The sequence below is a fragment of the Stegastes partitus genome, unplaced genomic scaffold (genome assembly GCF_000690725.1).
Source record: "Stegastes partitus isolate 25-593 unplaced genomic scaffold, Stegastes_partitus-1.0.2 Scaffold572, whole genome shotgun sequence".
NCBI classification, from domain to species: domain Eukaryota; kingdom Metazoa; phylum Chordata; class Actinopteri; family Pomacentridae; genus Stegastes; species Stegastes partitus.
The window spans coordinates 33,604-44,544 of NW_007578303.1; the positions used below are offsets into that span (position 1 = coordinate 33,604).

Consider the following 10,941-nt stretch of genomic DNA (forward strand, 5'->3'; position numbering starts at 1 on the left):
TATTTTAATGGTGGTCTTCCACATGAAATAGCATGAACAAAATGACAGGAAAATATATATGGGAGGGTCTCCATTAAAAAAAAAAAAAAACACTACAAGACACAAAAATTTAAATTTTATCAAAAATGATTGAAGTCAGGATTATGCACAATGATGCGTTAAGTTTTTGATCACTGTGAGGTTCACAAACAAATATTATTTAGGTTGACAAAGCCCAATATTATTTCTAATCTTTATATTGTTTGCTATAAACAATCTGAATTTGAAGATATTAGTCCATAAAAAAAAAACACAAAAAGTGATCATTATTCTAGAAAGAAAACTAAGCCAAACAGGGTTACTTCTTCTATGATTCAGACAAATCAGGCTCATTTTGAAATAAATAAATCCCTGAAAAAAAATAGCTCTACAGACATACATAATACTCAAATGACCCTCTGCGATCTGTCTGCAAAATCCACCATGGAAAAACTGCCATTCACACTTAAAGTAACACATTCTAAGGTGATGTCACTTAGTTTCAGACAAACAGCAGCTTGTTGCAAAAAGATGCTGTTTGTCTGAAACTAGGTGTTTGACTGAATCTAACCAGGGTGAGATAGAGATAAAAATATGAAAAAAAAACAAAACACAGGGACTCATCAAGTGTTTTATGGACTTTATTCCTCCTCTTTTCTCCCTCTGAATCAATGTCTCTTATCTTGCTTTTTTTTTTCAAATCAAAAGCTAAAACACACCAGTTTCTGTCCACGGCCAACTCTGATACAGTTGGTCTCATTCATTGTTTTTTTTTGTTTGTTAGATTTCATATACAAAATAAGGATGGTGGCTATTTTTCTGTGCTGTATAGCTACTGTACAGTTGATTTGATTTGTTGATCCTCTCCTTAAGCGTCTCTTTTGTCCAGTCAGAAGTTCTTTACTTCTTGACGATCTGGATGACGTCCTCGTGCTCCATGATGTGTGTTAGGCCCACTCTCTGAGGGCTGTACTTGGTACTGGTTCCCTGAAAGGCCAACGGACAGCACAGGTCAAATCCACTGCAGCTTTGTGTTTAACATATGCAGAATTACTAAACAGGATTTAAGTTACTAGAAAAGTGACATGTAGAACAATTTTGAGACAACGGAAATGTTTGTGCAAACTGTTCTTTTATTTATGGACTGAAAATCTTTTTTTTATTATTATTTTCTCCATCCACTCTACTCTGCTTCTCACATGTCAGTAAACACAGCTGTGACTGAAAGGCTGAACTTAGAAGGTGAAATTGAGCGTGCAGCGCCACAAAGCGAGGCGTTTTCCTGAACACCCCAAACCCAAAGTAAACGACTATTACTTAGCGAGTTGCAGCTGTGTTTACTGCAATTAAGGCAGTGAAAGTGGACATTTAAAGGTGCAGTACGCAATTTTAATCTGACGCATTTGGTTTTTTTTTTGTCAAATTCAGTGAACACCTTGTCACAGTCCGCTGGCTGTTTGTTCTGTGTATTAGAATCTAGTGTTCAAACACAGCTGGCTCCGTAAATGGAAAACAAAGTGGCTTGGACCGATCCACAAACAAGGGTAAAGATGGAGGTAGAGGGTAAGCGTTAGCGACAATAAACCTGGTATATGTTAACTATCCAAATAAGCTGACTGGCTAAATATCAACAATTTCTCTCCAGAATCACAGACTCCATCTTTAACAAAGCTGAAGATCACTCTCACTGTTTCTTCTTGTCTGTGCTCAAACACTGTGTACACAGAATATCAAGTATACATTTGTTAGTGATAGTGACCTCACTATTGTGTCATTATGAAATTAGTTTAACAGAATCAAGAAAGTTAAATTGTTAATTGAATATTTGTAGTTTGGTCAACAAATGCATAGTTTTGTGGGTATCTGGCAATAGATGACACTGTTTGGCTGACTCTACCTTCGTCCCTGCCTCATGAACTGTCTTAAAACCTGCTTTTTATGCTCTTTGCTGCTTTTTTTGATGGTTAAGTAACAATTCCTAGTTGCTCACAAATAGTTAGAAATTAAACAAACTTTAAAAAGCAAAATTTCAAGTTTGAGAATATCAAAAAGAGCAAACAACATTGATTCAGTGTGTTTTCTACGTTAATGGAGTCCTCACACCCATGCATCACTGGATGAATTTTATCAGCAGATCACAGACACATCGATACCAGTGTGTATGTTTAACAACATGCAACAACGTGAAAACTTCTGTTTTTTTTTTTGTCAAACCAACATAATTAAGAAAAAGATGCTTGGGACAATTTCATGTTGCTAACAAGTTTGTGAAGCACATTAATGGAAAGCTAATAAAAGGTGAAACAATCCTTTTCTTTATTCAATTGAACATATTGTGATTGATTTTTTTTTTTTATATCAGCATCACCCACCAAAATCCAGCATCAGTCAGGCTCTACTTCACATCATCATTTGTAATATGCTGAATTTTGACAGTTGTGTGTACATTTCTTTTCCACAATGGGTATAAACCCAGCATCATAACTGCCCTCACAAATGTTAATATTCATACTATTTAGCAATTCCTGGAAATATCCCAAGGAACGGAATTTTCAGAACATGTAGGGAGAAATGAAGTCTTACACATGAGCTTTTTTGGTCACTGTAAATACCACCACAATCAGTTGTACAAAGACCACATATGACCTTTGAACCACAGAGGCTCAAAGTAAATGGAAAAATGTGCGGTTTTTGTTGTTCTTCAACTGTCAAACTGCATCAAGTATCAGACTGATAATTTTGCCCACCATTGGATCTCTTGCAGAAAGACTATATTAAAGTGGTATAGTAGTTACTGTACATCTAATATCCCATTACCATGACATGAACAAACTGTGTTTATTCTGACAATATACCAGAGTTAGTTCAAACATGTTTGAACAAACATGTCAATGCCTCTGAAAACTTGACTGTACTTACCCAAACCAGGGCATATTTGAACTGGCTGGCTAAGGTTCTGTGGATTCGATGGCACTGTGGGCATTTAAAAGAGTAATCAGAAACTCTGTGCATGCAGAAGGTTTGTACAAATTCCCTTAAAGCATTAGTGTATGTGAATTTTACTTACCACGTGTTCTACACTTGCTCCTCTCCTCATGATGATGGCATCATTAAAGTCCGGGCGCTCTGACAGAAGAAGAAATTAACACAAAATTAATTCAGAAGACCTACTTATTATTTATGTCAATGTGACAGTTGAATGAATAATTGTATGAATGAATGAGTATATGTGTGTGTGCATACCTCCTCTTTTCTTTGTATAAATGCAAATCAGTGCCAAGTATTCCCACAACCTCTCCAGAAGGTAATCCAGGTTCAGCTTCATCCCACAACTGAAGTGCACATGTAGACAGAAAAAGGAGGCGGCTGAGTCATTTCCACATACAAACATACATAAAAAGAAGACTTCTGCCAACTACAGACTGCTGTTCACACACAGATGTCTGACCTGATGACGACACTGTGAGGTCTGCGTGCCAGACGGTCTACCTCTTCGATGGAAATTTGATCCACCTTATTGTACACCTGAGTATACAAACAACATGAGGGTGAAAAGCCTCAAAACAAATGTAGATAGCTAGATAGAAACAACTTTATTGATCCCTTTGGTAGAACCTCAGGGAAACTGTTGAACACAAACATGTACACAAGCCAAGAAACTTCGTACAGGTCGAAACCTCAAAGAATGTCTCTGGACTTATGAAAAATGTCAACTAGACGCTGGTCACTTGAAAAACAAAAAAAGGACCCTTTTAAACAGTTAAAACTTCATGGGCACGAGGCTTTGATCCAACACTAGTTATTATATTTACATACGTATAGACAAGGCATGTAAACTCTGTTCCCAACGATGACGTCAATGAACTCGTCTGGTGTGCTGTCCTCCCTGAACAGGACTTCTGCATTAAAGATTTCTGGGAGGAGAGTTAAAGAAATCAACCTGGAAATGACAACTGAACTGGAAAAGACCAATATGAGAAGTCAGAGATGTGTTTTGGTGGGAGAGACTGTTGCTGAGTGAAGGATACTGTATTCGTGAAGAATGAGCTGAACGAGCTTCTCTGAGCAGTGAGTGAGAGGAACTGTGGAGTTGTAGGAGAGGCCGCCACCTTTCTTGGGCTACAGGGGGGAAAAAAATAACATTTTAATGTTTAATATTAAAATACAATATTAAATGGTTCATATTAAAACCTCTGGAACAGCGTTCCAGAACAACTGAGGGTGTCGATTTTTTACGAACCTTTAACGGAAACCTCAAGACACATCTTTTTAGCCAAGCATTCCCCTAATCCTTAAGTCAAAATGTTCCTTTAACTAATACTTTATATCTCCAGCACTAATTGATCCCATGGTGCCCCCAAGTGATGCATAAAGACGAGAACAATGGAAATGGTACCTTGAAATAAATATTTGGTTTCGTTCTGTTGAGTCTGATGCCCACTGACTCCAACTCTTTTTCTAGAAGTGTCCTACAAAGAAAAAGTGTAAAGCCCAAGTTATTGATGAAAAGTGTCCCATCAAACTATTTTAAACTTGTTCACATTACAAACTGTGCATCACAAACCTCTGAACCTCTCCTTTGGTGGCATCCAACATCATGATGACAACGTCTGCCGTCCTGGCAACAGCAATGACTTGTCGACCTCTACCCTTACCTTTTAGACGTTAAAGGTTAGTATAACACAGCTACTAGAAGGTTTGTTTTACATGTTAAGGAGTCATAACAACTAAATAATGAACTGAAACACAGTCAGTGTTTTCCACGAATAAGCTAAGCTTCTATGTTTCCATGCCGCCAAATACATTAACATCCACCAAGATACATTTAGCTTCATGTTCATTTGGAGTCCATATTGTATCATTTATTAACAACTCTGAACACTCATCAACATATGTTAAATTGCCAATATCTGCTCACTTTGTGTTTAAAACCACAAAACACAAAAACATGGAAACCAAGCTTACCTTGGGCGGCACCTTCAATGATTCCAGGCAGATCTAGCAACTGGATGTTGGCTCCTTTGTACTGAAAAGAAACAAATAAAGACAAATTTTACAATGTGTTTTAACCCATAAATGTAAACGTATGTACTGATGTGGATGTACGTACCTCTATGACACCAGGTATACAGGTGAGGGTAGTAAACTCATAGGAAGCAGCTTCACTGGCAGTTGATGTCATCAAGCTAAGGAAGGTAGACTGCAGGACACAGAAGAGAATAAAATGAAACCAGTGAATCTTAAAAATAAATTCCATTTCTATTGCCAGGATTAAGAGAAAAAGTGTGGGGTACAAATCCAGACCAGGAAACACAATCCTTCACCATCATGTGGACGTACCTTACCCACAGAGGGGAAACCGATAAGAGCAACACGGGCATCTCCTGATTTCATAACATCAAAGCCCTCGCCTTTGGCCCCCGCTGACTTGGAGGGTTCCAGAAGCTGAGCTCTGTATTTGGCTAGTTTGGCCTTGAGCAGACCCAGATGGTACTCAGTGGCTGGAGGGACGAGAGAACAAAAAAAACGCAGTGACTCCAAGAGAGCAAAGTGTGATGAGGAAAAAGACTTCAGTGTAATCAAGACCCACTTCTGAGAAAATCCTGCTTTTTTATATTGTTAACACATCCATTTAGGCAGAAACCAATAAATATTTTCATTATTGATTAATTGGTCAGTTATTTTCTTGAATAAGTGATTAGTTGTTTCATCTATATAATGGCAGAAAATGAAGGAAAGTGTTGGTCAGAACTATCCTCAAATGTTGTGATTTGTCCACAACCCAAAAACTTTCAGTTTAAGAAACCAGACATAGTGTACATTGTAAAAGCTGGAATCAGAAGATGACAATCTCAAAAACACAGACTTAGACTTCTGGGATTTCATATAAGACAAACCTAAGGACCCAATCCTGTCTACTTGCAGGATAGAGCCTTCTCCATATCATTATTCTTTTTCAGAATTGTTTCCTGGCTTGAACATGTACGGCTAAATCACTCCAAAATTGCTGTAGTAATTGCAGAGTAGTTTTACAAAGTTTGAGCAGAGTTGTATGTGAGCTGGTGTGCTGGAGCTGCAGCAAACGGGGACAGGTAGAGGGAGGCGAGGCCCTCACTGATAGGCAAGGTAGGCAACGGTGTAGTTACACTTAAGGTAGGAAGGGAATGTGTTTTTTATGTGAAATACTTCTAAATATGTAATTGAGATGAGTCATTAAGGGTTAAATCAGGGACCAGAGAGGGACTTTAACAGTTCAGGTCTGACGCACAATAATATAGGTTGGAAATGAAGACAGGTTGCTGACATCAGCACAACCACTGCAATGGAGTTCAATTTTATTTCACATTTACACTGTTCCTACTTGAAGATGAGAAACAGGGTGAGACTTTAGCTGCGTTAGTGTTGGTTGACATCAGCTTACGGTGTCAATTAACGCTGCTCTCCTTGTGTTTCTAATGAGTAACTTAACACTCCCAGCTGACACACACACACACACACACACACGCTCAGCTGGCTATAAGTTCGCCTCCCATGTAGCTAGCAGTTAGCTTTGCGCCTGCCCTCTCTTACCTTTGTTTTTCTGTGTCCGAGAAATTTCTTTCTCTATTTCCGCGATTTTCTCCAAGATGCCCATAGTGGCAGTTGAGGTTTGCTACAGCTGCACTGTCGGGAGGAGAAAATAGAAACGTGTCACTCCACAGTTACGAGCTTTGTTAGCCACCAGGCTAGCCCGCTCACCAGTAATACACAACAGTTGACAAATCACGTCAAAAGTCGCTAATGAACACAAACAGATGTAAACGAATATCGGAATACAACACACGTAATGTCAATGTGTTATAATGTTGTAATAAGAAAGACATTTACACTTTGACAGAAGCTACACTCGGCGGCATGCACAGGTAACTGACATCACAAACCGGAACTCGGTCCGTCGCTCTAAAAGGTCCGGAGGGAAACAAGGAAACGCACGCTGACGAAAGTTTCTACCCATATATCCATATCGCTACATCAACTGGGAAGTGCACTGCTCGGCCATGGCACTGACCGCACGGTAGCGCAAATATTAAAGGTAATAATGACTCCCCTCGGAGGTAGCTGCACGTCAACAGCTGGACTTTCCTGATGTGTATCGACATCGCAGGTCGATCAGTTATTAACTAAGATACGGAGTGAACATGGCTGCGCCCACAGCACCGAGGGGATCCTCAGCGTCCAGCCCGCCCGGGTTTGAAGGTTTTCCGTTTCCACTGGCCGGCAAAGCACCGGAGGACAGTGCCGGGAAGGAGCAGGAGCAGACCGGGGAGGCGAAGAAGAAGCCATGCAGGGCTTGTACTGACTTTAAATCGTGGATGAAGCTTCAGAAGAAAGAAACGACAGCTGCTACACAGGTGACATGAGGTCAAGGCGGGTTCTTAGGTGGATCAGAGGGGATGACTTTGACAATGTGAAGAAAAGCTGCTACTTCAGCATTGATTTATGCTCAGAAAGGTTGATTTTGAGTTAATTTAAAAAAAACAATAATTGCTCAGACCCTAAACAGTTTGCATGTTGCAAAGAAGTAAGTGGATCAATGCTGTGTTGTGGATTAATTTAGTTATTAGATTAATTTGACAATAGTTTCATCAGTGTTGTGTCCATTTGCTGTGTAAATGTGTCATCAGTTCACTGCAGGTTCAAGGTGGAAATACTCAGCCGTAGTGTTAACTGATTACTTCCCTCATCGTGTGTCCTTTAGCGTATAAAAACACCATGTTGACATGTTAACAAGGTAATAAAAGGTCTTAGATATTTGTCTGGAGGATATCTATAAAGAGGATCATATTGTTTGTTGGTGCGGCTGTTGTTTGTTATAAATTTTATGTTAAAAGCATGTTTTTAGGAATTTGTGGTGAAGGACTTGTCAGACTGCCACATCAAATTGACCTTATTATAAACTCTTCTAACACAACTGAGTGAGTCTAGAGTCTGTGATCTCAGGTTCACTCGTTCCTACACCAAACCAAACCGAGCTGATCTTAAAAGCAACTAAAAATTGTCACAGAGGGCATTACCTTAATTCCGGAGCTGCATGTCATGTTTATATCAAGAGCTCATCCAACCTCTGTTCAGGCTGTTTTATGTCTTAAAAAATAAAAAATGTAAATTTCTATTACCTCCCACACAGCCTGCTATTGGCATTAACGCCCTATCACACTTGAACTTGTTCTAGTGCACTTATCCAGATTGTTTTCTCCCGACTAGATCCTTGCTTGTGTTGTATCTGCTCGTAGATGTACGTCGCTTTGGATTAAAGCTTCTGCCAAATGAAATTGTAGAATTGTAGAACAAAGCATTGTGGCCTTTCACACACAAACATTCCCATCAAAGCTATCTTGGACAGATCACACATGAACCTTCCTCGAATATTATGGTTTTTAACCCTCTGATAATTCACTATCATCATGTTTAGCTTTTGATATTCTACATTTCCACATGCATATTAAACAAATGTAAACACTTGGCCTGAATAGTTATCCGGTTGATTCTATTCTCTGACTATTTTAAAAATGTTTTAATATCTATCAATAACCCCTTACTTAGTGTGTAGTGTGTTTTTACAGGTTTGGACCACCTTATTCATAGTACTGCATTTTAAGGATATTGTATTTCCTATTTTCGAACCTATAAGGCATCATCAGACAGCTTATTGAGAAGGTTTTGCCTCAGTAGTTTACATGCAATTTTGCAGTTTAGATTTTGGTTCAGTGTTGTTCCACTGACATTGTTTCAGTATTTAATTATCTAAACTATCTTCAGCTGGGCCTCGCAGCAAGAAGGTCGCCGGTTCGCGTCCCGGTGGGGGCGCCGGAATCTTTCTGCGTGGAGTTTGGATGTTCTCCCCGTGCAGCGTGGGTTCTCTCCGGGTTCTCCGGCTTCCTCCCACACAGTCCAAAAACATGCTGAGGTTAATTGGTGATTCTAAATTGTCCATAGGTGTGAATGTGAGTGTGCTTGGTTGTCTGTCTCTACATGTGGCCCTGTGATAGCCTGGTGACCTGTCCAGGTGAACCTGCCTTCGCCCTAAGTCGGCTGGGATAAGCTCCAGCTCCCCCGCGACCCTAGTGAGGATTAAGCGGTGTGTAGAAAATGGATGGATGGATCTTCAGCTGGCTTTTTAACAGATGGTTGAATCAGCAATGAGTCAGTGTCAGTTAAGGTTGAGGTGTTTATTTAATATCAGTGCAGACTGAGTGCTTCTAACATTTCAGTGTTGCTTCAGTCTGTTTTTGCTTGACCAGAAGTTGTTCTCGTTAGAGCTTTGTCAGAAAGCGTTTGGGAGCCAGTGTCCAGAAAACTTATTTGTGATCTGCTCAGGATACAACCAGAGGATACTCTGACATGTGCAATCACAAATCAGTAACATAGTGCAAGGGGCCACATCTGTCTCGTATATTTAAATGTCCCATTTGATTCTGCAGGAGAGTCGTGCTGCTGAATCACAGCCAGAACAAGACCCACAGTGTCCACTGGACAGGGAGGAGCTGGGAAGCAACACTTGGTCCTTTCTGCACACCATGGCAGCATACTACCCGGATCGTCCATCTTCCACCCAGCAGCAGGAGATGGGACAGTTCATCAACCTTTTCTCCAAGTTCTACCCCTGTGATGAATGTGCAGAAGATCTCAGGGGCAGGTGAGACTACAGTGCAGTGCTAGTTTGAATATAAAGAACAGGAAGTCACATATCAGGTTCTGCAGCATCTTAATTTAAGTTCATGCATAAATGAAAAGTTATCTGTACCTTCCAGGCAGCTGCTGCTTTTCAGTAGGTTTTAGCAAAATATGTAACTGAACTCACAGTTTTAGTTGCAGTATTTTTGCTTTATCACGCAGCTCGATTGTCTTCTCACCTTTGGTTTTAGCACAAACAAGCAAGCAGGTATGTCAAGATGCTATAAGACAAAATAAGAATTATCAACAAACGCCATCTCCTCGCAGGTTGAAAACCAATCAGCCGGACACCAGCAGCCGTCACGCTCTGTCTCAGTGGTTCTGTCGTCTTCATAATGGTGTCAACATCCGGCTGGGAAAGCCCGAGTTTGACTGCTCACGTGTGGACGAGAGGTGGAAAGATGGATGGAAAGACGGTTCCTGTGACTGAGTGATTGTATCTGAGTGCTGAGAGACATGTGGACAGAGCTGAGAGGAAAAAAGTCCTCCAAAACACCTGAGTGAAGAAAACTGGACGATGCATCTCAAATAGTTTGTCTTGTTTTGTGCTGTAGGAATGGTACAAGATGTGTAACTAATCTGGCAATAAAATTAAGGATACAGAGCAAATGGAAGTGTTTTTCTTTGTTTCTCAGGTTAAGACAAAGAAAAAGTTACACGAAAGCTGTTGTTAATTCTGATAATTGGGGACTTTAAAGGTGTTTTTTAAACTCAAACTTGCATTTTTGGTTTAAAATCCTCTCCTTGCCTTTTTGTTTTTTGGTGCATTTCTGTATTTGACTGTTTCTTTAGTCTGCTGTTATAACTTGTGTGGTAAAGCCCAGAATCTACTACATAAAAATACAATATCACCATCGTAAATGAGGGAAAAATGTTTCTCATGTGATTATGTCAGTGATGAGTTAAAACTATCACTTATAAAACACTATGTTAGAGACATATATATATTTATACGCAGAATGTTTTTCATTCTAATACCTTTGTCCATTTGAGTGGGTTGTGTGGTGGTTTACCTGCTGAGTATGTTAATTTATTTGCATAATTTAGTCATGAAAGTATGTAATTTTCTAAGTGCAGCCATGACTTTTTGATCCTTTAGGTCATTAAGTTATAAAATACAAATGTTTTGATGATTACAGCTTCTCACAAATGAACAGTTTCAAGTGTTTTGGCTGTTGGTTTGACAATAAAAGCATTTTTGAAGAAACA

The 10,941-nt window shown here is 39.6% G+C and overlaps 2 protein-coding genes across 2 annotated transcripts; one reads left to right on the forward strand and one right to left on the reverse strand.

Annotated features, from left to right (window-relative positions):
• Positions 1 to 643: 643 nt before the first annotated feature.
• drg2 (developmentally regulated GTP binding protein 2) lies at positions 644 to 6,963 on the reverse strand. Its single transcript, XM_008288715.1, has 14 exons — positions 6,886 to 6,963; positions 6,589 to 6,681; positions 5,359 to 5,519; positions 5,129 to 5,218; positions 4,984 to 5,044; positions 4,583 to 4,673; positions 4,415 to 4,487; positions 4,047 to 4,137; positions 3,835 to 3,932; positions 3,467 to 3,543; positions 3,262 to 3,350; positions 3,086 to 3,144; positions 2,938 to 2,991; positions 644 to 1,005 (listed from the first exon to the last, which is right to left on the reverse strand). The coding sequence occupies exons 2-14, from the start codon at positions 6,650 to 6,652 to the stop codon at positions 919 to 921; spliced, it is 1,095 nt and encodes a 364-aa protein (XP_008286937.1). The 5' UTR covers positions 6,653 to 6,681; positions 6,886 to 6,963; the 3' UTR covers positions 644 to 918.
• Positions 6,964 to 6,984: 21 nt separating this feature from the next.
• gfer (growth factor, augmenter of liver regeneration (ERV1 homolog, S. cerevisiae)) lies at positions 6,985 to 10,941 on the forward strand. The gene is made up of 3 exons (XM_008288716.1): positions 6,985 to 7,409; positions 9,480 to 9,694; positions 10,000 to 10,941. The coding sequence occupies exons 1-3, from the start codon at positions 7,197 to 7,199 to the stop codon at positions 10,160 to 10,162; spliced, it is 591 nt and encodes a 196-aa protein (XP_008286938.1). The 5' UTR covers positions 6,985 to 7,196; the 3' UTR covers positions 10,163 to 10,941.

Bases quoted from the DNA above. Each gene is read 5' to 3' on its own strand.
- drg2 (XM_008288715.1), bottom strand. From the start codon at position 6,652: ATGGGCATCTTGGAGAAAATCGCGGAAATAGAGAAAGAAATTTCTCGG. The intron at 4,138-4,414 runs GTACCATTTCCA...TCCCCCCTGTAG, and splicing joins AACCAAATATTTATTTCAAG to CCCAAGAAAGGTGGCGGCCT. The intron at 3,145-3,261 runs GTATGCACACAC...TTCTTCTGTCAG, and splicing joins TTATACAAAGAAAAGAGGAG to AGCGCCCGGACTTTAATGAT.
- gfer (XM_008288716.1), top strand. From the start codon at position 7,197: ATGGCTGCGCCCACAGCACCGAGGGGATCCTCAGCGTCCAGCCCGCCC. The intron at 7,410-9,479 runs GTGACATGAGGT...TTGATTCTGCAG, and splicing joins AAACGACAGCTGCTACACAG to GAGAGTCGTGCTGCTGAATC. The intron at 9,695-9,999 runs GTGAGACTACAG...ATCTCCTCGCAG, and splicing joins GCAGAAGATCTCAGGGGCAG to GTTGAAAACCAATCAGCCGG.